Source organism: Mesoplodon mirus, assembly GCF_964341445.2.
Source record: "Mesoplodon mirus genome assembly, chromosome: 12".
NCBI lineage: Eukaryota > Metazoa > Chordata > Mammalia > Artiodactyla > Ziphiidae > Mesoplodon > Mesoplodon mirus.
Genome location: NC_138988.1, coordinates 65,770,409 through 65,796,683, shown reverse-complemented (window position 1 = coordinate 65,796,683; position 26,275 = coordinate 65,770,409). Strand labels below are relative to the sequence as shown.

Sequence of the window (26,275 nt, the reverse complement as noted above, 5' to 3'; positions counted from 1 at the left end):
CCAGCAGGGAGCATGGGGCTGAATGGGGGCAGCCTGGAGGCAGGAGGCTAGGCATCCATGTGGGTAATGGAGAGACTGGATGGGGGGGCAGGAAAAAGGGAGACACTGGACCAGGCGTGTGGGTGACAGATGGGGAGGGGATGTGTTGGATGTGGAGGGAAGGGCGAGTGAGAGGTCTGCGACTGGGATAAACTCCCACTTCCCACCGTGGGGAGACGAGAGACGCAAGACAGGACAGGACTGAGGGCAAAGATGAGGGGGAGATGCCTTTGGAAGATCCCAGTGGAGGTGTTCGGTGGGCAGCTGAGTATCAGGGTCTGAGGCTCAGGGGAGGTGAAGGTTTGGGAGGCATCCTTGTGCAGGGGATGTTTGGGGCTGTGGGAATGAAGGCAGGGGCGTGCAGGATGTCACCGTTTAAGGCAGAGCAGAGGAAGATCCAAGAAGGAGCCGCAGTTGGGCTGCTCAGCAGTGCTGGCTGGTGTCGTAGACAAGCCGAGAGAGAGCGTGGCCGACTGCCACCGCGTCAGACTCCCCGGAGGACTGACCTCACGGGTGGAGCTAACGCTTGCAGATCAATGGATGGAGTTGTCGCCACAGATGAGACGGTCCAGGCACGGCTGTGGGAAGGCAGGACCTTGGGGAGCACCGTCGTGAAAGGACCGATGAAAAGGAACCTGAGACAGAGGCTGGGAAGGAGCAGGTGGAGAAACGGGAGCATCCCAAGACCTTGCCTGGGAGCCAGATGGGGAAGCACATCTGGGAAGGCTGCCTGGAAAAAGGGGCTGGATGGGCAGTAAACGTGGGTTGATTTGGCATCTGGGAGGTCATCTGTGACCGGAGAAACGACGCCAGAGAGGTTTATGGCATTCATTGCTTGTTGTTTTGTGCGTTTCTCCGGACTCTCTTTGCGAGATCAGAGAAGTGCTTGAAAAACACCTGCAGCCCCCATTTCCGGGAGGAAACAACAGCCATCACGGTTTCCTGCTGGATCTGCCAGTTCTAAGGCACGGAAGCAACCCTGATGTGATGTGTGTCTTGGACGGCTGACCATGATATAATTAATGGGGGAGTTTCATAAGTTGGGTCATAATGTGTGTGGGTTTGATGGGTGTCTGGCATGGGAATGAGCCGTCTCAGGCACACCCAGAAGGCAAAAGGTGGGGGGAACCAGTCACCAATATTCTTTTTTCTGGAGTCTGGTCGTCAGCGATGGTTGGGACGAGAGTGGACTCCGGCATTTTAAGCCTGGTTATTCCATGTTAAGTGTTGAGGACCCTTCTAAGATCCTTTAATGATTGCATTTACCTATTGTATTTCCAAGTTTATTTCACCTTGGGATTTTTTTTTTTTTTTATAATTAGGAAAGCAGCATATGGTTCATTATAAAAAGTCAATGGAGGCAAAGTTTAAGTCATCAACCTGCCCTTCCCACTCGCAGACTCTCTCCGCCCTGGTGAGGTTGCCCGTGTTGGGTGTCACACTACACTGGGCTTATTTTTATGACACCTCTCTTCCCCACTGCATTTTAAGATCATTGTGGGCAAAGGCCGTGCCTCTGTTACTCACCTTTGCCTCCTTAGCTTCTGCCACATAGCCTGACATAAGTCACCAGGGTTCACCAAGTATTAGCTGCGTAAATAGTCTGATATATGGACACGTGAATGAATAGGGTGCTCTCTTAGCCTTTGCCCTTGGGGCCATTGCTTCCGTTTTAACTTCAGAGAGAAACTGGATATAAGAGGAGAGCCCCTGTTTTTGTCACTTTTTGATTTGTAGGGGCACTTATTCTCTGAATGGTGCTTTGTAACAAGGTGCAGGGTCTGCAGCCCCTCTATCCAGCCTTAGGTGCAGATTTCTTGAATTATGTGAATTAATCAGTTCAGAAACTGGTAGATGGCTGGCAGAGAATCAATGAAATGTGAGGTTTAGCACTTCCATGGCATTATAAGGTGTGATCTTTATAACAGATTTTTAAGTTCTTGAAAAGAAGCACATAGGAACTTCGAGAAACTTTTATTGTGCTTTCTCTGCACATCAGGAACTGGGATGTTATCACAGATAGAGCAGAAGGAAGAATCCTGTCCAGAAACAACAAGCTACAGTCTATCCCCAGAGGCCTACAGACCATGTGGGCAAAACCATGCTTGTAGGTTTAAAAGGGAGGATGGAGAAAAAGATGACAAAGTCCAACAAATCAATGTCCTGCTGACCATCAGACCACAGAGAAAGGGGATTTCAGGTATGATGGGAGCAAGAATTCTTTCTACCTGGAAATTTAGACTTTGGATTTTGGTCTTCCTTCCTTCACTTGGAGCAGTGTTTCTCCAGGTGGGCTCTGGGACCGCCTACGTCAGAATCTTTGTTAAAATTGCATATCTCCCACCTTCCCCAAGGACTACACGTTCAGAATTCCCAGAGCAGGATCCCCGGAGTCTGCATTTTAATCTCCAGGGAAAGTCATGTAAATTAAATTGGAGCCAGGAGCCACTCATTTAGGAACCTAACCATAACCATAATTTGAAAAGATACATGCACCCCAATGTTCATAGCAGCACTATTTACAATAGTTACGACATGGAAGCGACTTAAATGTCCATTGACAGATGAATGGATAAAGAAGATGTGATTGATATATCTGTCTATCTCACAGATACACAGATGTATATATATAACCCCCCCACACACATACACATATATACAATGGAATACTACTCAGCCATAAAAAGAATGAAATAATGCTATTTGCAGCAACATGGATGGACCTAGAGATTATCATACTAAGTGAAGTAAGTTAGACAGAGAAAGACAAATATATGATATCACTTATATGTGGAATCTGAAAAACAAAAGATACAAATGACCTTATATAGAAAACAGAAATAGACCCACGGACATAGAAAACAAACTTATGGTTACCAAAGGGAAATGGGGGGAGGGATAAATTAGGAGTTTGGGATTAACAGGTACACACTACCATATATGAAATAGATAACAAACAAGGACCTACTGTATAGTACAGGGAACTCTACTTAATATTCTGTAATAACCTATAAGAGAAAAGAATCTGAAAAAGAATCTGTCTGTATATATCTATATATCTGAATCACTTTGCTATACACCTGAAATTGTTACTAATATCATACCTTTTCATCTGTGAGTTGACAACTTATGTATTTAAGCCCTTAAGCTCTTTTTCTACAGTATTTTTTGGAATAGCATAAATATGTTTTTGAGCCCTTTTTAGAAGACTTTTGCACTCCGTTTTCTAGTTTAACCTCTTTTCTTTTTAGGGTTAGTGTTGAAAAAGTGTACTTGTATTATAGGTAGAGGGAGTTCTTAAAAATTGATTTTATCTAAAAATGGGAAGGAGGCTGTTAAATAGATTCAGACAGACCCCCTTTGCATCTTTACCCCACCTCTTTCCCCTACTCTTCTTCCAAACAACAAGACGGCTTTACTTTACCTCCCATCACTGTTCTGGCTCCCTTTGAAGCAGTCTGATCAAGCAAGCGCTCAGTGCACATAGCCTTATGTGTTGTAGGCTGGGCTTCCATCTAAGAGCAGAAATAGCTTTACTCTGGAGGTGGATGGTGGACAGGAGCTGTGAGTAATTGTTGGGTAAGTTGGGCACCACACCAACACAGCCAGGGCCTCATCATCAGTGGGCCCTGACCTGGCTGCATCTTAGATTCACCTGAGGTAGGTTTTTTTTTTTTTTAATACCATATAGTTGACTTACAATGTTGTGTTAGTTTCTGGTGTACAGCAAAGTGGTTCAGTTATATAAATATATATTCAGTTATAAAAATATATATGTAAATAAATATATAATAATATGTATATTCTTTTTCAGATTCTTTTCCATTATAGGTTATTACAAGGTATTGAATACAGTTCCCTGTGCTATACAGTAGGACCTCGTTGTTTATTTATTTTGTATATAGTAGTGTGTATCTATTAATCCCAGGCTCCTAATTGATCCCTCTCCCCTGCCCCCTTTCCCCTTTGCTAACCGTAAGTTTGATTTCTATGTCTGTGAGTCTGCTTCAGTTTTGTAAATAAGTTCATCTGTATCATTTTTTTTAGATTCTACATAGAAGTGATATCATATGATACTTGTCTTTCTTCCTGGATCCCACCCAGGCTGACTTACTGGAATCTCGGGCGATGATGGCACCAGGTGATTCTGATGTGCATTCAGGGCTGAGAACCAATTAGGTTAAATGTCTCAGTGTTTCTCGGGGGCTTGAAGACCCTTTTACTCTGCATCTCCAGGAGAGCTGGATTAAAATGCAGATTCCTTCTCCAGACCCTCGACCCTGTGAATCCGTTGGCTTGGAGTGGGCCCAGCCCTTTCATCGAGTAAGCGTTCCGAGTGATTCTTCTGTCCTGTGAAATTTGGTAATCCCCAGCCTCTGGGATCCTCAGTGTTTTTTTTTGGCCCCGGGTTAGGGATGTGCCCTGGGAGGGGCTGGTGGGAACTCTTGACCCTCAGCGTTCTGGCGAGTTCACCTGGGCCAGGAGGCTTCTCCCTGCACTTGTGGAGAGCACATTGTCACCCCCAGCCCTGCGCCCTGTCCTCTGTTCTCTGTGTTCCACAGAGCATGGCTTTAGGAGTCTGAATGACTCACCCCAGCCTGTGGCCTGTCAGTTGGCAAACACTGTGTGTGGTGTGGTGGTGTGAGAGGATGTTTATCTCAGCTGACGGTCACAGATGCTAACTGGAAAGGTGAAGTATACTTATAAAGGTGTCACGAGCAGCACGGGGCCAGACCCACAGAATCCATGTGCAGGGGGACCCTGACCCCAGGTGCTTATCTGCAGTTCAGGGGAGGGAAAGGGTGTGTGGTCTCAGAAGATGGAGGAGCTTGGGGGAGAGCAGAAGCCTTCATTTCTGGATCATAGCATCCTGGATCCATTGGAAGACCTCATTTCCCTAGAGAATTTTGGTGCATAAATACCAGGAGTTGTGATTTTGTCCATATTAAATGGGAGTAATTAAAATGAGTGGTAATTTTGAGTGACTGTTAAAATAGCTGATGAATACAAATATTGTTTTTTGGTTTTGAAATTTAGTTGCTGTTATCTTGAGGTTTAAGTAGACATTATTTCAAAATCCTATATATTTTATTTTGGGAGGAGGGCAAATAGAAAGAATGCGAAACTGTCCACATTCCCCCCAACCCCCCTTCTCATTCTGTATGAAACCTAACATTTACTTTTCTGTAATTCTTTCTTTCCGGTGATTTTTTTTTTTTTTTTTTTTTTTCCAAAACAGGAGATCTTGTATCTCGGGACATATTTGAGTTTATTGAGCCAACTCTGCTGGGGAGGAAAAGCTGAGGAGTAAAGGTTATTTTTGTAATTGTGGCTGGAATTAGGTGAAAACCCTCTGGGCTGGGAAAATTTTTCCCAGCACAAGTTACCAAGACTCAAAATAAAACTTTGACAAAGGGCCTGTGTCCCACCTTCCCCTTGCACCACGCAGAGGCTGTGCCAGCCTTTCTGCCCTGCACTGTCTGTTCCCATTTTTCCTTCCAGATGCTGGAAAGGCTGCCGCAGGAATCACATCTTTTGTCTACAAAGGCCGGCTGCCTCCTGGGCGAGTCCCTGGGTGTTGGAATAATGTGATAAATGAGATGGTGCCTTTGAAAACAAAAAATGTCCACTTCACATTATTATTTTTTTCCCTGCACACCCTGAGGAACAGCTGGGGCAGCAAATGCAGACTGGGATCACGCGTTCATTCTGAGCCTTTCTTGATAATCCCAGATTTTTTTTTTTTTTTTTTTCCGGTACGCGGGCCTCTCACTGTTGTGGCCTCTCCCATTGCAGAGCACAGGCTCCGGACACGCAGGCTCAGCGGCCATGGCTCACGGGCCCAGCCGCTCCGCAGCATGTGGGATCTTCCTGGACTGGGGCACGAACCTGTGTCCCCTGCATCGGCAGGCGGACTCTCAACCACTGCTCCACCAGGGAAGCCCAATCCCAGATATTTTTAAGCAGGATGGTATCAGGCAGCCAGCAGTCAGCCAGCCCATTTGGCACACAGGGCCCTGTTTTACCTGAGCAGTAAATAGTCCTCAATGAAGCAGCATGATGTACAGAGCGAGCCTGAAGTCACAGCATTCAGTATTTCACCACGGCCCGGCAGCATCTTTTTTCACGCGCTCATTCTGTTCACGGCTGGTTGTTTAGTCCTTGTCGTGTTTGAATCCTGTCTTTGGCCAGGCCTGCATTCATGGTGTTTATACGGGACGGGATCCCCGTCTCCAAGCCAGGGTGACCCTCCAGTCTTCCCTGCCCACTGCATGCAGCATCGCCTCGTGGATGCGGGGTTCATTGTTTGCTGAGGATGTTTCATGTTGGGGGTTTTGTCACTTGCCTCTGCTGTGGGAAGGGACATCTCCCAGCCTGTGGGCTTCTCCCTCGTCTGCACCTGTGCCTCCAGGCGCCCCTTCCGTCTTTCCCTGTGGATGTGGACCGGGACGGGGTTCTGAAGCCTCCACCCTCAGCCTCCCCTTGGCCCTGCGTCCCCTCCGTGCTGCCTTCTGAGCAAAGACGGGCATGAGCATCCACGCTCCTTCATCTTACTTCTGTCTGCCTCTCCGCCCACCCCGCAGATGTCCCAAACGAAAAGATCAGACCCAAGCACGCTACGGTGAACTTTCCCCTTGACCTTGGTTTTCTCCTCAAGCCATAAACCCCTCCTTCCTCTTTCCCCTGAATTGCCAGGCTTTCTGACGGCACACTCCAAAGTCTCAAGGCTCGCAGACTTTCAGATTTAATGGAACAGCAGGATTTATTTTAGAGGGATTGTGACACAGGATTGCTAAGTCTTTATTTTGATAAGAAGAACTCATTGTCATTGAGTAAAAAGCCAGGAGATTTCGAGGCCCCAGTCCGGCTATAATCTCTGATTAAACAGAGCCCAGAGGACAGTGACCCTTGTAAATACACACATCTGGCTTCATGGTCGGAAAGTCGTGTCACCGTCTCCCCGTTTCCTCATGTTGCTGGCCAGGAGCCCCGTGTCTGAGACTGGAGTTGGGCAGCTGCTGTATGCCCTCCGTTCCTCTCTGTCCACAGGAACCGGCAGGCGACCTGGCTTCTCCACCTTTGTGGTTTGATTCCCCTCAAACCACTCTCTCTGTTGGCGCCTCTGGACAGTGGCAGCAGAACCCTGGGGCCCAGCCCATGTCCCCTACCTGCTGGCCGTACCGTAGACCCACCCCCTCGGGGACCCCTTTGCTCCCTCGACCTCTTGGCTCTGCCCCCAGCTGCGTGTTGGGGGCCCTTATAACAGAGTTCACCCACCCCGCCTCTGGGTGAGATGACTGCCCAGGCCTCTCTCGGAACCGTGGGCCTGTGTTCCCACCTCGTCTGTCTCCCCAGGTGCATTTCCTCCAGCATCTCTTTCTCCAGCACGTTTGGAGCCGATGGAATCTGACTGTCCTCTTCCTCGCCGTGAAGCAGATGGACCCGAATTTCAAAGCTCTGCCCCTCCACATGTGAGCACAGTGACCTTGGGCTGTTTAGTTAATGTTTCCAGGCCTGCTTCTGCATCTGCTTGCGGGACCACCACCATCCATCCCACTGTTTGTTTTTGGGATTAGATGATGCATGAAGACCCTCAGAAAGGCATCTCTTCTTATCTGGGGCCACACAGTCAAGTGGTGTAACAGGGCTCGGAGGTGTTCCTCTTTCAGACCTGTACCTGTCACTTCCTGGCCTTGAGTCTGTCCCCTGCTGTTCTCTCAGTGCCTGAGACCTGCTACCTGTGTCCAAGGTGGCGGTGACAACAACTGCCAGGTGACCGATTGCAAAGGGGGCTTCTCTGAGCTCCAGGCAGTGGGGAGCAATTTCAAATCTTCCTCTAAAGTAGAAGTACTGTGCTAAAAAGTATAGATGTATATGTGGTTGAAGGGAGGTGTGTGTGCGCACATCTCCATGGCGACCAGCACTGGCTGGTGGGCCCTGGTGTACATTTATTCCCAGGACAAGTCTCGAGGTGGCTTGTGGAATGTCACCGCAGAGACCAGGGGAGGTTAGAGGCTGGTACCCGGGTGCCTCTGGGACGGCCAGGTGGCTGTTGGGTCACCTCTGCCTCTGGATCTCTAAGGGCAGTTCAGGGGTGGCTGTCGTTGCCATGGCGCCGTTTGCTTGTGCTGTCTTATTTTTTGTTTGTTTCTGATGTGGTTTAGTATCAGTGATGTGTTGAGGTACTGCCCTCAACGCCTGACCGTGCGTGCAGCTGCACATTTCTCTGAGATGCGATACTGATAACAAAATGCTCAGGTAAAGACTCAGTTCCCTCTGTGCTGACAGAGGTCTTGAGGACAGTTTCCCCTCTGGTCTGAGTGTGTCGGGGTGAGAGGACGGGGGGACCATGTGCCCCAGACCCCACACGTTGATAGAAAAAGTGACAAAGCCAGCCTGTGCCCCTTGGGGGGAAACACCTCCCCCCACCTAGTCCTTTACATTTGTGTACTTTACCACGTTACCCTGTACATCATCTCATCGTACCTCTCAGTAGCCTGGGGTGGTGGACGAGGCAGAGAAGGCCAGCAGCCCTTTGCGAGGAGCAGGGGCGCCCGGCAGTGTAGGCATCCCCGTGCTCAGGGCCTGGAGTCTGTCTCCGGATCCCAGGCCCAGCGCAGTTGGTAATTCAATAGTGTTGCACGCCTGCTGCGGGCCTGCAAACTTTCGTTCTGCTTCGCATTTCATGGCCTCTTGGTGGAGAGAGCCTCGTACTGTAACTGCGGACCTCAGATGGGCCTTGAACCCAGGAGAAGAGATGCTGTTTATATAGAACCAGAAGAAATGCCAGTGAGTAATTCAGTTATTCAGAAAGAACTTATCCTGCTGTGCACTGGGGCTGCGATCATAGACTGGACAGGCCGTTTGTGCACCGTTCTATGTGACAGGAAATGCCCTGGAAGGTTCTAAACTCCTTAGAAGGAGTTAGAAGGAAGGTCACACAGTCCAGCCTGTGTCTATCCCAAGGGGAGCCCTGAGATGGTGATAGCTTTTCAGGAAAGGGCGTGGTCCACCTTGAGGCTTCTGGGCATCGGGTTCTTTATAGAGGATTGCAGGCTAAGGCTCTGTATTACTTCTGTGGGTGAGGGGGCTGGGGAAGGTGGAACCCCAGCCTGATGTGTTAAAAATGGATGCTGAGAAAATAGCAGGAGTGCCAGGAAGGGCAAGCACTGTCCTTCTAAATCACTTTCTAAATGACAGTATCTGCGGTGAAAAGTGTATTCTCTCTCAGAAGCCCTTGGGCTCATGGTGCCAGGATGGTTGTCTGCTTGGTGGTGGTGAAGATTTTTGGCACTGCAGAGTTTAGGACTGATTATCAGTCGCCTGTACACACGTGGTAGTAATGGTTATATTGGTAAACAACAGATTCAGTATTTTTATTTTTTAAGTACAACCACATCTCACTAATTCAAAGCAATTCTGATTCAGAAATGATGGTAGTTTAGAGTGGGTCTGAATTGAAGGTTATTTTAAGAAAATTGTAGGGAAGAGATTACTTAATTTTATAATAATTTTCAGACATTTTGTAAATTTCAAATTTTATGCTTTTATTCTTGGACAAAGACAGTTCAAATACATGAAAAATATGAGTAAAGATTTTTTTTTTGTTTCACCTTATATAGAAGCTTGAACTAAGCTGAATGTTGGCAGTTATAAGTTTGGGGGTACCTTCTTTAATGAGAGGAAAAACCTCATGAGTTATTTCTAATATTTGTATGTAAATAGATGTTCATTCAGGCTTTTATTCCTTCTCAGATAGAAGCAAAAGCCCTCTCAGGCTTCTCATCTCTGTTAATAACGCCACTCTTCTTCAAATTATTCGGCCTTCATTTGCAGCAACATGGATGGACCTAGAGATTATCATACTAGAGTGCAGTAAGTCAGACAGAGAAAGACAAATACCATATGATATCACTTATACGTGGAATCTAAAATATGACACAAATGAACCTACCTATGAAACAGAAACAGAATCATGGACATAGAGAACAGACTGGTGGTTGCCAAGGGGGAGGGGGTTGGGGGAGGGATGGAGTGGGAGCCTGGGGTTGGCAGATGTAAGCTATTATACATAGGATGGATAAACAACCAGGTCCTACTGTATAGCACAGGGAACTATATTCAATATCCTGTGATAAACCATAATGGAAAAGAATATAAAAAAAGAATATATATATGTATAGCTGAATCACTTTGCTATATACAGCAGTAATTAATACAACATTGTAAGTCAGTTATATTTCCATAAAAAAATTATTTGGCTTCGAATGGAAAATAGTGGTCCTCTCTACTGATCCCCCACCCAGTATAAAAAAGAGGTCCAGGGCTTCCCTGGTGGCGCAGTGGTTGAGAGTCCGCCTGCCGATGCAGGGGACACGGGTTCGTGCCCCGGTCCGGGAAGATCCCACATGCCGCGGAGCGGCTGGGCCCGTGAGCCATGGCCGCTGAGCCTGCGGGTCCGGAGCCTGTGCTCCACAACGGGAGAGGCCACAACAGTGAGAGGCCCGCGTAACGCAAAAAAAAAAAAAAAAAAAAAAAAAAAAAAAAAAAAGAGGTCCAGTAGAGTGTACCGTGTGCTTTTATTTGTGTGACTCTCCTTTATTCTTGTGCAAACCTAAGCTGGAGCTGTGATTATCCCTCTTTTAGAGAAGAGGGAACTCCTTGTCTGGCAAATTAATTGTAAACAGCTCAGCCTGGCATTGGTAGTCTTCTGTCAAGAGAGCTCTCCGGCCTTCTCTCCAGATACCCCCAAACTGATATCCTGAAGTTCAGGCAAACTGTGCCCAGGGCCTACCCTCTCCCCACTTTGCATCCAGTGTCACATTCCTGCCTATGCTGCTCCTCTACTTTTATTTATTTGGTTCAAAGCATTAAGTGTCCTTTGTTTCATTTTCTCCCTTCTCTGAACTTCTGCAGCACTTAAGGTATGATATACTGGCATTATTTGAAAATATCTGTTGATGACCCATTTTACAGATAAGGAAATTAGGCACAGGTAGGTTAAATAGTTTATCCGAGGGTGCAGACCTCATAAATGCGGAAAAGGTTGGTGGTCAGCCTTGGCTTCATTGAGAAGTGGTTTTTGTCTATAGTTTTTCATATGTTTAGTCTTAAACCTCACATTTGTCCAGAGCAAAACACTTGGAAGACAGTTAAAGGGGATTTCAGCTGGGAATAACCTGCAGGCTTTATACTATCTCTTGTAAGAGATCTGGGACCAAGCAGTTTTCTTACTAGTAAAACAGAGATAATACTCACCCTGCAGGGGATATTTCATGACTCAGATTAGAGAGCAACTGTCTTTGCAGAGATTTAGCAATGTGAGTTTCTCATTTATTCATTCAGTACCCGTGGGCTGTTTGTTTAAGCTTAGTACAGTCACCCCTCGGCCTCCGTGGAGGACAAAATACCAAAATCCGAGGATGATAAAATCCCTTATGTAAAATGGCATAATATTTGCATATAACTTTGCATATCTTCCCATATACTTTAAATCATCTCTGGATTACTTATAATACCTATTACAATGTAAATAGTTGTAAATACAATTTAAATACTATGTAAATAGTTGCCCAATGAGGCAAATTGAAGTTTTGCTTTTTTTGGACCTTTCTGGAATATTTTTTTAATATTTTGATCCACAGTTGGTTGAATTCCCAGATGTGGAACGTGTAGGCCGACTGTACTATGTCAGCTTTGGGGAAACAGCAACAGACAAGGCCCACATGGTCTTTCTTTGCAGTGAGCCTAGAGTTCAATAAGGGAGATTGACCATCACCAAACAATTATTTAATTAATACTGTAACAGAGGGGGGCTTCGCTGGTGGTGCAGTGGTTGAGAATCCGCCTGCCGATGCAGGGGACGCGGGTTCGTGCCTTGGTCCGGGAAGATCCCACATGCCGCGGAGCGGCTGGGCCTGTGAGCCATGGCCGCTGAGCCTGCGCATCCGGAGCCTGTGCTCCGCAACGGGAGAGGCCACAACAGTGAGAGGCTCGCGTACCGCAAAAAAAAAAACACCAAAAAAAAAACTGTAACAGATTTCAGGAACCTGAGAGCAGGGGGATCTGACCGAATCTTGAGGCCCAAAGGAGGTGTCCCTGAGGGTGTGATATTTTAGCTAAGTATTTAAGAAGGAACAGACGTTCCCTTCCTTAGTTTTCTGCTCTGATATTTTTAGTAATTTAAAGCAAACCAGTAAGCAGGACTCTTCTAGCCACACTATTGCCTTCCTTGTCTAAAGCTCTTATTTTTATAGGCAAATACGTTCTTTTCAGTTAAGTTAGCAACATGCGTATGGTAGAAAGAAATGGTCTTTGGAGTTGAGACCTATGTTCTGTTTGCTGATCTTGTGTACAAGCAAGTTTGCCTAGGGATGGAATGTCTTCCTACAAGGCATCTCTGTCTGGACTGGGTCCAGCTGTGTTCTCTGGCAGTTGCTGTTGTTACCCTCAGATACCCTGACTCCAGACCAGCCCCGACCAGAATTCATGTGTTCCTTGGTAGGCCCATCTTCCTGAGCTTCAGGGATGTTTCTGATGCTCTGAGAAATATTAAAGACTTCTACCAAATTGATGTGCCTTTCCTCTTTCTCTGTTTCCTTGATCTTTTCCTCAGACCAAGCAGAAAGCTGCTGTACAGTGTGTGTGTGGGTGTCAGCTTGATCTTCCCTAGCACTTGTGAGGTGACGGGTGCAGCCCTTGCACCTCTTTTTTCAGCCTTATAAAAACTGCTCACTAGAACCTGAAGTGGTGGCCGAGGAGGGACAGTCAGGAGTGCAGGGCTGACCAGCACCTTTTACCTGGGCAGGCCTCACACCCTGGATAGCCGTGCTGGTCCTATAATGATGGATGGATGTACCTTTGTTCATTCCTTCTTTTTTCTTTTTTGGTCTTTTCCTTTTTTTTAAATTGAAGTCTAGTTGATGTACAATATTGTATAAATTATAGGTGTACAATATAGTTATTCACAGCTTTTAAAGCTTATGCTCCACTTAGAGTTATTATAAAATATTGGCTATACTCCCTGGGTTGTACAATATATCCTTGTAGCTTATTTTATACCTAATAGTTTGTACCTCCTGCTCCCCTCCTTCTATCCTGCCCCCCACCCAACTGGTGACCACTAGCTTGTTCTCTGTAGCTGTGAGTCTGCCTCTTTTTTGTTATATTCACTAGTTTGTCCATTCTTAATGTGGATAAGCCATATATATATACACATATATATATATATATATCATGTGTGTCTGTCTGTATGTATGTGTACATATGCATGCACACAAGTATGTATGTACACACATGTATGTGTACATATGTGTGTATATGTTTGTATATGTGTGTGTATATATGTGTGTGTGTACATATATATATATATATATATATATATATATACTGCTATCGTATTTATGAAACTAGGATCATTAATAGTATGTATTCTTCACTACCTTATACGACCATGCAAGGCAGAGAATTGTGTGAGGCTAATGTTACCACAAATTTAAATATTTGCAGCTTTTAAATTTGTACTTAGAGCTTTTATGTAGCTTCTGATTACTTTGTGGTGTTGGAGCAGGGCATCCATTTTTCACTTTATTTCTCCCATCTCCTTTTCACCCCCAATTTAGAAATATTAGGTATGTTTTGGCTCTGCTTGCCTTTGTTGAGCTGGTGGAAGAAACGGCATGGGATCAAGAGAGCCTTTTCTATTTTAGCCCTTCTTAACATTAGTATGTCCAAAATAAATGTATTCTTGAAATTAAATGCTATGAACTAACCTTTTCCAGCCCTGAAAGCTGTAACCTCAGGGTTTAAACCAAGAGAAAGAGGAATTTAAAATAGCATTTTTGGTCATTTCAAGAATCGCAATGTTTAGTGGCAGGTAAACATGGGGAAAAATATTCAGCCTCATTAGTAATCAAAGGAATATAAAAGAGAATGTTGCCAGACTACTTTATCAATAACATGTGCAGTTTTTCAAATGTAAGAGAAAGAAAGGAAGAAGGGAAAGATGTTGAATTGGGTGGTGGAAGTATAAAGTTGTACCTTGCCCCCTCGAAGGCAATTTAGCAGTATTTGTCAAGTGCTGCAAAGGTGTTAGTGCCTTTGACACAGTGATTACACTCTGGGAGCTTAGCCTAAGGAAATAACCAGAAATGGACATAAATATAATTATAACGTTAGGAACTTGGAAACAACCTAAATGTCCAACAACTGGGGATTGGTTACATGAAGTGTGAAAATGTGTGCAGTGGGCTTTTCTGCCACTAAGAATGGGAAACTATTTGGAAAAATAATGACAGGGGAAAAAGTTTGTAAAATAACATAAAGTGAAGCATGAACCTAGTATTTTGAAATATGATCTATTTATACACACACTCTGTATGTGTATCTGACAATTAAAAACATACATCAGAATAAAATATTGTCTCTGGGTGATGGGAATGTTGGTGGTTTTTTATTCTTCACTGGAGTTTTCTGTATTTTCCAAATATGCTTATAATCAGAAGAAATTCCATAATTTTAAAATGCATACTTCAGAATACTTTGTACTGATATAACCATATGAAAACATAGGGGAAATAAAGCCTAAAGGAAATTACAACCGAATGCCCTCAGTGAGTTTTGATGAGGTGATGGGACTTGGTGGGGTGGTTGTTCTTTATGTTTTTCTTGAATGTGCTTCTGTTTAGAATATATCTTATATTAGGAAAGCAAATGTAAAATAAATGTAGAAAAGTACTTTAGGAATCCATGCCATGTTTGAGCGGAGTTAGTACTTTGTGATATTCCCTTGCGACTGTGGTCCATCTTGAGGATGATGAAAACTGTTAACAGTGGTGGTCAGTGATAGACATTTTCTTTCCTTCTGCAGATATTCCTGAAATTCCAGAGAGCATCTCATTCTGTAAAGCACTACAGGTCGCTGACTTCAGCGGGAACCCACTGACTAGGTAAACTTTCTGCTTGCTTTCCTGTCCATAGTACTAAGGGTACCTTTTTTGAACACGGGGACATTGGGAGCCCCTCCTGTGGCTCCTGGCTCAGTCGTGAGCCCACTGACCAGTGGATTCCAGGCGCCTGTGTTGCCAGGGTAACCGAGTTGATGCCCAAACAGCAATGCAGGGACAGCCCTCAAGAGTCCATTCTAGATGTCTCTCTGGGCCAGGTGGGCCTATTTATAAAATTTCTCAAGACTCTGTAAGCAACCTCGAAGAAAGGACTCTTCCTTTCCTTTCCATTCCCTTTTTTTGTGTGTTTTTTTTAAAGTGTCTAGAAAAATTGAGATTGAGTTAAAATTTGGGATTCATCTCATCTGTCTCAAAATTGCTTGGATCTTCTTGGGTATGGAGTGGTGGGGAATGCCCTATTTCGTTTTGTTTTTCCCTTATCTGCTTATTTTTAAGAAGTATAAATATGTCTTAAAAACAATTCTGGTTTTTGTCTTTTGAATTTTAGTTATTATGTTATTAGTAATGTTTATTTTTATGAAAAATAGTACTCTAGTAAGCTCTAGCCTGATAGCTTTCTAACTCACCACCGTTGTCACATCTCGTCCTCTTTCTTAACCATCATCCATACGGTTGTCCCTCTTTCTCAAACCTTTCTGTAGCTCCCCGTCCCTATAAGATCAAGTGGGAGCTCCTGGTGTGCTGTGCAGCCTCCCCCCCGCCCTCTGTCTGACCTTGGCCGGGCTTTCCACCTGCATGGCCCTCAATTGCCTTGTCTGATGTTGTGTCCTCTGTAATAAAGGGCTCCAGGTCTCTGATTTCACTCCCCCTCGTTTTGGCTGTGCCAACCCTTTCGCTCTCCTTTAAGATGCAGCCTGAGCATCACATTTCTTCAGGGGGTCTTTCCTGACGACTCCCCGCGGCCCCTCCTCTGGGCCCTGTAACCCTCTCTGAGTACTTTTCTCATAACACTCGAAACCTACACGTAAACGATCACTTTGACCAAGGCCCCCCAATGAGATGTACTCCTCTGTCATTTACGGTTCTATCTGCAGCCCTACTGTACTTTCTGGAATGGAGTGAGCCCTCAGTGTTTGTTGAACTGAACTGAGCTATTTGTGCTCAAGGCAGCTCATAGGGTTGGGCAGCTGGGAAATATTATGCTGCTCTGGAGGTTTTTTGTTAACTCTTCAGTTGCTTAATCCCCTTGTCTACTTCTTTAGTGTTTTTCCCCTAATGTCTACTGATATGTGACTTTATCATCATTTCAAAACTCTCTTGACCAGAACACACTGCATCGTATGAGGCCTTACTCAGTTTTCACCCTGGACTCGTTTTTGGCAGTTTCTTAAAGGAAAGCAGTTTTAATTTGGCAGGTGTGCTCTTTTAAGAATTAAGACCAAAAAAAAAAAAAAAAAGAATTAAGATGATGTCTGTGACTTGAAGGGACCTTAAAAATTATTCAGCGTGGCCTAGTGATTTTATGGCTGAAGAAACTGAGGCTCCAAGAGGTGAAATGACCTTTCTAGATCATGCAGCCTCTGAGCGGCAGCTCAGACTAGCTTTCCTCTCTCCCGACCTTAAGTCTGGCCTTCCTCATCGGGTCACATCACTAGTTTGGCTCTTAATGTTAAGAGCCAGTGAAAAAAGCAAATCAGCCATTTAAAGATACAATTTCCTTATATTTACGATCATTTTAGCTAGTTTTAAAATTATATATAGTTTCTGGTAAAAACTCAGAACCGTTAAGTTGCATCTTTTGAAATATAAATTTAAAAAATCTTAGCTCTATTACACTACGAAAGAGGTTGCAACTTCGTAGAAACCATTCCTGAGAATGTATTTCATCGATTATGAAAATCCTAGTTAATACTCTCGTCTTTTGGGGCCTGGATTTGGTTTTGAAGTTTGGAATTACCTGTATTAGATGTCAAACAGCATAGGAATTTTTTTTTTATTAGTTTCTGCTTTATAACAAAGTGAATCAGTTGTACATATACATCTGTTCCCATATCCCTTCCCTCTTGCGTCTCCCTCCCTCCCGCCCTCCCTATCCCACCCCTCCAGGCAGTCACAAAGCACCAAGCTGATCTCCCTGTGCTATGCGGCTGCTTCCCACTATCTATCTACCTTACGTTTGGTAGTGTATATATGTCCATGCCTCTCTCTCGCTTTGTCACAGCTTACCCTTCCCCCTCCCCATATCCTCAAGTCCATTCTCAAGTAGGTCTGTGTCTTTATTCCTATTTTACCCCTAGGTTCTTCATGACATTTTTTTCCCCTAAATTCCATATATATGTGTTAGCATACGGTATTTGTCTTTCTCTTTCTGACTTACTTCACTCTGTATGACAGACTCTAGGTCTATCCACCTCATTACAAATAGCTCAATTTCGTTTCTTTTTATGGCTGAGTAATATTCCATTGTATATATGTGCCACATCTTCTTTATCCATTCATCGGATGATGGACATTTAGGTTGTTCCCATCTCCAGGCTATTGTAAATAGAGCTCTAGAAAGAGGAAAGAAATGAAAGATTCTAATCTAGGGACTATCACTAAGGCAAGAAGTCCTCACCACCCCCTGCAAAAAAATGAGTTATGTGTTCTTTTCTCCATCTTAGCAGATTTATGTATAAGGACCTTCAGCATTTTAGATGCAATGAGATTTTTTTTGCTTTCAGTTTGTGTTTTTTCCTCTCCAAATACTAGTAACCATAGAAATATTGAAAGTAAACTTTCTTTGCAGGTATTTAAATAATACTTTTATTTTGAATCCTCGCTCTCCAGTAGTCTAAGGGAAGTATGCAGAATTTCTCTTTGTGTAGAACGTTGTGAAACATAAATCATCTTACATGATTGACATATCAAATCAAGTGAAAAGAAAAATATTAAGAAAGTAGCAATTAGCTGTCAGCTGATCAATTGTAAGTAATCTGTAGCTTTGCTCTGGGTATTATAAGCTACAGGAAAAAAAAATCAAGCCACTGTCTTGTGTTTTATTACAATATTGTAGACTAAAATTTCTATTTTCTGTTAATCAATAAAGTATTTTCGCTCTTAGGCACTTTCAGCTGCAGGAACTATTTATCATTTTCTTTCATAGCCATACACTCGGTAGGCTCACAACATTGTTTCTCCTTTATTCTTACAGCTTGAATATCTTTCCTCTCTAATTATTTCTGGATCACCCTGTCAACAAGTATTTATCATACCCCTGTACTGCTGTACTGCTATTTTTTCCTTATAAATAGAAAGACAAGACAAATGTGCCATATGTAAAGTAATTTTAGGAGGTTTTTTCCATCAGCATACAGAAGAAATCTTTATATTTATGTTAGTATACACCATATATGCACTTCTCTTTTTCAACTGTAACAATAATTTTTTTGTTTTAGATTGCCAGAAAGCTTTCCCGAATTGCAGAATTTGACATGTCTTTCTGTAAATGACATCTCACTGCAGTCTCTGCCTGAAAATATTGGCAAGTAAGTTTTTATGTGAAGTTTGCATATACAGGGTGAAAGGGCGTTTATATCATCAACTCCACTTCCTTCGCTTTTACAGGTCTTGTTTTTCTACTCAGAAAGCCGTTTAGCCAGTCTTCAATATCTCCCTCAAGAAAGCCTCTGCGTTTTTGCATCCAGTTGCCCCTATATTTTAATGGTTAAAAAGGATGCTGCTACTTGTTACTAGTGAAAAACCTAATTTTTTTTTTTTTTTTTTTTTTTTGCGGTACGCGGGCCTCCCACTGCTGTGGCCTCTCCCATTGTGGAGCACAGGCTCCGGACACGCAGGCTCAGCAGCCATGGCTCACGGGCCCAGCTGCTCTGCGGCACGTGGGATCCTCGCGGACCAGGGCATAAACGCGTGTCCCCTGAATCGGCAGGCAGACTCTCAACCACCGCGCCACCAGGGAAGCCCAAAAAACCTAATTTGTTTTGAAGTTTTCTCTAAACCGATGGATTCCAGAGTAGTTAACTGAAGCGAAGTAGCATGTGTCATATAGGTGGTTATTAAGTACTGTTAGAAACGACTACTAGTAATTTCATTGGAAACATAGGGCATGTGCCCTAAACAACAGCTCTGTCTGACAATATTTGTGTGCCATGGACCTGGGAACAGGGAGTTAGGGTGGTGTGTCTGGAGAGCAGGCGTGGTGTGTGTGTTGGGGGGGGTGGGCTGGGGAGAGGGGTGGGATGGGACGGGCACGTGTCCACGATGCTGGCTCGGAGGTCGGGGAGGACGGCCATGGCAAGAAATAAAACCCTGTGGAGAAACTGTATGCTGGTGAATCAGTGTTCTTTTGCACATTCCCACAGATGAACTGATTGATGGAATTATCTTAGTAGGTCTTCTCGTCTTCTCCATCCCTTCAGGACAGACACTGGCTTAAAGCAGTCTGGTGGCTCACGCTTGACCACTTAAAAGCCCACTGTGGCCAGCCGACACTGGTGAACCAGTGTGTCCTGCTGTCATAAAGGATTTCTCTCGGCCTTACCTGTCCTGCCTAAGTTCTAAGATAAAACAGAAGCTCGCCTTTTGGGGAACTGCAGTGTATCTGGGTTTGTTCTGCAGAGGTTCTCTTGCCAGACATCTGAAGCCCCCTGCGTCCCTTCCTTGCAGGAGGAGGACGGCTGGCTGCCCTGTTTCCGTCTGCAGGTCTGTGTTCCTCTGAGGTTCACACTGATGCTTGGACACTGGGCCAGCACACGTGCTGATTAAGAACTGTGCCGCTTAGCTCTCGAGAGGGGACAGAGACAAGAGGGTCCCTGAGTTCATGGTACCCATCGTGGAGGAAATTAACAGTGTTTTGCCATGGATTTCACGCACTGCACTCTTGCTGTGTCAAGTTTCATATATTTCTAATTAATATAATAGCCACTGAAATACTGCTGCTGCCTTCCTCGTGCCCCTCGGGGTCTCTGGAATCTAATTCCCTTGAGACCCTCCTCCACTCTCCCCGGCCTCCCACTGGCCTGATGGCTGCCCCTTCCATCCCCTCATTCATGTCTTTTTAAACAGGTTTCATGCTTTGAGAGGAAATATGTTCTTATTAAACCAGAGTTCCCTCTCACTCCCTACTGCATTGTTTTTATGGAAAATGTTACTTAACAATCCTTTCAGGATAATTTACAATAGGCTTTATGCCACTTTTCTGTTAATATCTATGCTTATTTTTGTCAGCTTTCAGTGTTTCTTGTGTATCTGCTTTTTTGATCAGTAATAAGGGCAGTTTTTTGTTTTGTTTCAAGTTTAGATTTAATCAGCTTGTGTTATTATTATAGCCTCATATATACCGCTTGTTTCCAAAATAAAATGCCACTTTGAACTTGAACCCTGTGGTGAGTAATCACCCAGAAAGTAAGAATATTGGGCAGAGGAGTGAATCAACTGATTTTTATTAGGTCAGTTGGTGAAAGTTAATGGGAAATGGGAAGTTTCCTATTCCTGGTTTTGTTACCGTAGCAAGAGACTCCATGGTTTCTTTCTGTTGGACTTAGGGTTTATGTGTCCATTCTCACTTAGTAGAAAGAAACGGAGAGCAGACTCCTCCCTGGGGAAGACTGGACCCCTCTGGTGCCCTGGACGGTGCTGAAAAGGCACTTGAAACGGCTGAGTTGGTGACTGTCCAGGAGATCTCTTGTTTGCATAAGCATACTGTACTTTAAACAAATCGTTATTTGACACCGACTTTCCTCTTGGGAGGGACTCTTCAGTTTCCCGAAGATTCCCACATCCCACATGGTTGCTCTGGAGCATTTAACCAAATATTTAGTAACCAGAATACTTCTCAGAGACAGTATGGTATTGTAAACAAGGCACAAAGATGGGGTATTAAAAAAAGTAGGAAAATGACATCGAATGGCCACTTGCATGACAGATACTCACTGTTGTCTCTGTGGATTCTGAAGTGGAGGTTTGGGCATAAATTAACCCTGCCTGTTTGGTCAGATGGGGCAGCTACCTCAGCGTTGGCCTTTTTTTTTTTTTTTTTTTTTGTGGTAGGCGGGCCTCTCACTGTTGTGGCCTCTCCCGTTGCGGAGCACAGGCTCTGGACCCGCAGGCTCAGCGGCCATGGCTCACGGGCCCAGCCGCTCCTCGGCATGTGGGATCTTCCCGGACCGGGGCACGAACCCGTGTTCCCTGCATCGGCAGGCGGACTCTCAACCACTGCGCCACCACGGAAGCCCAGTGTTGGCCTTTTGAGCCTCAGTTGACGACGGGATCTCGGTGTCTCCTTTCGGCACCTGGCACGGCACGTGGCCTTAACTGGGAGAGCTGTGGGTTTCTCCAGGATCGGGTGGGCGTGTCCCGCCTGGAGGAGAGAGTCCAGCCTTTCGGACAGGCAGCCTTGCAGGGCCTCGGAGCTGAGGGCACCCTGTCCCATCCCGTGTGATTCGCTGACGGCAGTTTGAAGAGCGTTCGGGCGTTGATGGCAGAGTTGGAGCTGGAGTCAGGCGCTCCTGGCCCCAGGCCTGCTTTTCCCCCACTCCACCCCCATCACCGTAGGACAGACGCCTCCCGCGGCCCTGAGGGACTCGGCGACTTTCTTCTCATTCCCCTAGCAACACCTAACAGTCCATTTTTTAAGTAGTCAGGTCCAAACAACTCGATAAGCATTTTTGTCCTAACAACCTAGCAGCTGTTCGAAAAAGTAACAGTATACGTTGAAAGACTGAATATTTGTATTTCATTCTTAAACATCCCCATATCTGTGCTGTGGGAGGTGGGATACCCGATGGGCACCTGCCCAGCTTCTCAAAATACCACGGCATTTCCTTTTCCACGTCCTCAGCGTTCATCACCGCTTTGCAAAGAGGCACTGTCCTCAACAGGCATACAGAGGTCCTGTGAGTTTGCCTCAGTGCACAGTAGCTTGCTGCCGTCAGAATTGCTGAGTGCACTGTTTGGGTGCTTGGGAGTCTGCAGCATCAGCTGTTGGTGATGAGCAGCAGCCAGGATCGCCCAGGTGGTTCATGTCCTGCAGGGCGTGACTACATGCCAGGTAACCGTCAGTGCAGTTACCTTGATAAAGCAAGTCTCTCAAGTAGTAGAATCTTTATAATACTTGTGGCGAGATGAGAAATGATCAGGAAAATCTTTTGAACCACAGAGAGTTATACGGGTTACTTCGTGCAAAAGCACACATTTTTCTTTCACTAGAATAAAAGTGTCTCAAATTTGCTGACTCTTTTCTGTGATGGCCCGTGAGTACTACATTACTTGGTCCTTCAAAGGAAAGGTGATACCTAACAAAGAGCGGGAAACGAACTCACCTTCAATGGGTGTTTTAAAACCCCTTTGTTAAAAATAGAAAAATACACCTTCTGATTAGTCTTTGTGAGCAAGTGTTTGATGTTGGGAAGATGGGAATTTATCAGCTGAATTTCAGCAAAGACCTTTCCATAATCAGAAGAAATTTTAAAAAATTGGTCATAGGGTGATTTAATAAGTGCAGCTGATGACACAGTTCTTGGATCAGTGTAACTTTGTGAGGTGTCTTTTTCACCTGTTACAGCCATTAAACAAGTATCAAATCATTTAGAATCAGTTTTGTCCCCAAATGTAAAACAAAAGATTTACTACATAATACAGTATTTTCAGTCTCATTGCTTTCACTAAGGAGAGCCAGAAAGATTTTTGTATCTTTAGTAAAATATTTAAAAATATTTTTTCTTTTGTTTTATCTTCTACTTAAAACTTTTTGTTTTTATATATTTTATAATGTGTACAATATAATGGCACATAGTGCATCTATATATATTTTTAAAATAAATAGAAGGATTATGAAGGTTTACTCTTAAACGTGTGGGGACCACCACTCTAGAGCAGACTGTTTGGGAGTCCCTTAAGCCAGAGACCAGTGGTTCTCAAACTCTGCCTTGTTGGGCCCCCAGGTGTTCCCGGTAAGTCTCTGCCGGGAGTTGTGGAGAGTGTGGACCAGTGCCCTGGTTCATGGTCTCTGCTGGTCCCTGTTTGCACCAGCACATCTCTGCTATTACCTTTAAAGTTTTTTTTTTTTTTTTTTTTTTTTTTGTATCGGTGTTACATATAATATTTTCATTTAAAAAGTCTGCTTTATATGTGTTTCACTCAAAGTTTGGAGACCCCTGTTTCAGATGCTTGGTGGTGCTTGTTTATTGTAGCAGCATGCATTGGGGAGTCTTCACTGGGTTGTAGATCCCACTGAGCTCTGCTCAAACCAAGCAGAGAGCTTCAAAGCCTTTTATGAAAGTGAACTTCAGAATTCTTTACCTGCCTCCTCTCTTTCCAAACTGGCTGAGGTTTTTCCCCACCTAATGGTTGAAATTCTGCCTCTTTCATGAAACCTTCTCCAGTGATTGGAAGAGGTGAAATAGATCCCAGACTCAGATTCCCTGACCGCCCCTCCCCTCCCCCCACATCGCGCACACAATCAGCCCTTGAGTGCTTTGTCTGCACACAGAAGGCTAGTTCAGTGTTTGATTGTGTGTGTGTGTGTGTGTGTGTGTGTGTCTGTTAGCGTGTGCACCCAGGCCACCTTGTCTCCTGTAGCCATGGGGCTCTGGGTCTGAGACCCTCTTTGTGTCTATACTGACCCTGCCGTGGCTCTGACACGCTGAACAATTTCGTGGGACGGGGTGCACAGTGTTACCTCCTGCATGCTGCTGGTTTCCAAACTGACATCGTAGATGATCCAGTTAGGTTCCAGAAGCTTTGTGCTGGGACCTCGTTAACCTGTCCCTCCACGGTCACTTTTTGGGCTAAATGCTATATAGTTTCTATAAAAGGTTGACATAAAGAAACAACTATGAAAAGAACCTGCTTCCATTGCCCTGAAATCTTCTACTGAAGAATAATTATTATCCATTAATATTGCTTAATTTCCCCCATATAAGGAGGCACTAGGGAGAGATTTTTAAAATATTTGTTTTTTAGGGGGAAAAATGCCTCACCGGGAGAACTGTAAGCATCTTCCTTTTAATAACAGTTCTGACATTTATCACATTTCCCTTTCTGCTTTTGTTGCCAGAAAGCTCAGAGCTGGTTCCCACGATCAGCGAGAGCAGCTGTGTTAGTTTCCATGGAATGAAGGGACCCGGAGACCTGGGGGCAGAGGTGCTGCGTGGCATGCACAGTGGGTGGGGGTGGGGGGTGGGGCGATGCTCTGATGGGCACACCTGTCCTGTTACAGCACCCTACTCACAGGTTAGCATGAACCATCCCTAGTTTCATTAGCTTTGTCTGTCAAAAGGGGGTAAGTAATCTGCCCGTGTGTGTGTGTCACTAGTGGGTGGCAGAGAGGGGGTTTGAACTTGGTTTCTCCCTGGAAAAAGCTGCATTTCCTTTGCTGCAGGTGCCCCACTGAGCACACTAGTTTCCTCCTCCCTTCCCCGGCCCTCATTTTCTCATTCATGAAACTTTTTGCATATTTGCACTTTTTAAAGACCTCTTTAAATCCCTCTTAGAAAAAGTTGGGGTAAAGTTAAGTAAAGGACTTTATCATCGAAGGTGACACTTAGCACAGAAGGGCAGCGGTGGAGGAGGAGGGAGACCTTCATAGGACCTTCGAGAGTAGAGCTCCAAGTCCGGGATGGGCTTTAAGAAAACTGTCCAAATAGAACGGATTTTTCAGATAGGCCCTTGAAAACAGTGCCAAGTGACAATGACTTTTTACTATCCTATCGCTAAACACACCTGGAAGATTCTACCGGTCAAGCCTGAAAGGATAATTTTGCTTTAACGAGTTTTCAAACGTTGGTACGAAGTGTGAATGAATTTTTCTCTCAAAAGAGCTTGTTCATAGTGAAAATATTTTTCTTGAGACCAGTTGTATCAATTTCTACTCAAGTAAATCACAAACTGCATTTTTTTGCTTATCAAAAGTGAGGTAGCCTGAAGACAGACATGATCTTGTATATAGAGAATCCTAAGGAATCCACAGGAAACTATTAGAGCTAATAAATGAATTCAGCAAGGTTATAGGATACAAGATGAATGTACAAAAATCAGTTGTATTTCTATATAATAGCATTGAACAATCCAGAATGACATTAAGAAAACAATTCCACTTATAAAGCACCAAAATGAATAGAATACTTAGGAATAAATTTAACAGAAGAAATGTAAGACATGTGCACGGCAAACTACAAAACATTGTTCAAAGAAGTTAAAAGTGACCTAAATAAATGGGAAGACATCCTGTGTTTATGGATTAGGAGACTTAATATTGTTAAGATAACAGTACCCAAATTGATCTACAGATCAACTCAATCCCCATCAAAATCTTAGCTGGTTTTTCTGTAGGAATTGATGAGTTGATCCTAAAATTCATATGGAAATATGAGAGACTCAGGATAGCCAAAGCAGTCTTAAAGAAGAAGAGCACAGTTGGAGGAGTCATGCTTCCAGATTTCAAAACTTAACTGCAAAGCTACAGCAATCAAGACTATGTGATACTGGCATAAGAATAGACATACAGATCAATGGAATAGAATTGGAAATTCAGAAATAAACCCTTGCATTTATGGTTAACCAATTTTGACAAGAGTGCCAAAACAATTCAATGAGGACAAATAGTCTTTTCAACATATGCTGTTGGGACAACTAAATATCCATCCACATGCAAAAGAATGAAGTCACACCCCTACCTCACACCACGTACAAAAATTAACTCTAAATAGATCAGAGACCTAAATGTAAGAGTTAAATCTTTGATAGGAAAACATAGGGGTAAATCTTTGTGACGTTGGATTAGTCAGTGGTTTCTTAGATATGACATAAGAAGTCTGAGCAACAAAAGAAAACATGGGCAAATTGGATTTCATCAAAATCAAAGGCTTTCGTGCATCAAAGGATACTATCAACAAAGTGAAAAGACAACTTACAAGTGGGAGAAAATATTTGTAAATCATATATCTAGAATACATAAAGAACTCTTACCACTCAACACTAAAAAGACAAATAACCCAATTAAAAAGAGGCAAAGAATTTGCATAATTTGTCCAAAGAAGATATACAGATGGCCAATAAGCACATGTAAAGATGCTCAACATCATTAGTCAACAGATAGATGCAAATCAAAACCACAGTGATATACCACTTCACACCCATTAGATGACTGTCATCAAAAAGATGAATGAATGTTGGTGGAAAAATTGAAACCCTTATACATTATTGGTGGGAATTTAAAATGATGCAGCCTAGGGAATGTAAATTGGTGGAGCCACTATGGAAAACAGTATGGAGGCTCCTTAAAAAACAAAAAAAGGGGGGTTCCCTGGTGGTGCAGTGGTTGAGAGTCCGCC

The 26,275-nt window shown here is 44.1% G+C and overlaps 1 protein-coding gene across 2 annotated transcripts in view; it reads left to right on the top strand.

Annotated features, from left to right (window-relative positions):
• The window catches only part of LRRC1 (leucine rich repeat containing 1), a 129,520-nt gene that overhangs the window by 59,305 nt on the left and 43,940 nt on the right, over window positions 1–26,275 (top strand). The window contains exons 3-5 of one of the 2 annotated variants that reach the window (XM_082638176.1): window positions 14,909–14,987; window positions 18,383–18,472; window positions 19,611–19,646. In XM_082638176.1, coding sequence (XP_082494302.1) covers window positions 14,909–14,987; window positions 18,383–18,472; window positions 19,611–19,646 — 205 coding nt within the window. The remainder of the gene's footprint in view (window positions 1–14,908; window positions 14,988–18,382; window positions 18,473–19,610; window positions 19,647–26,275) is intronic. The other variant, XM_082638175.1, reaches the window with a different exon arrangement.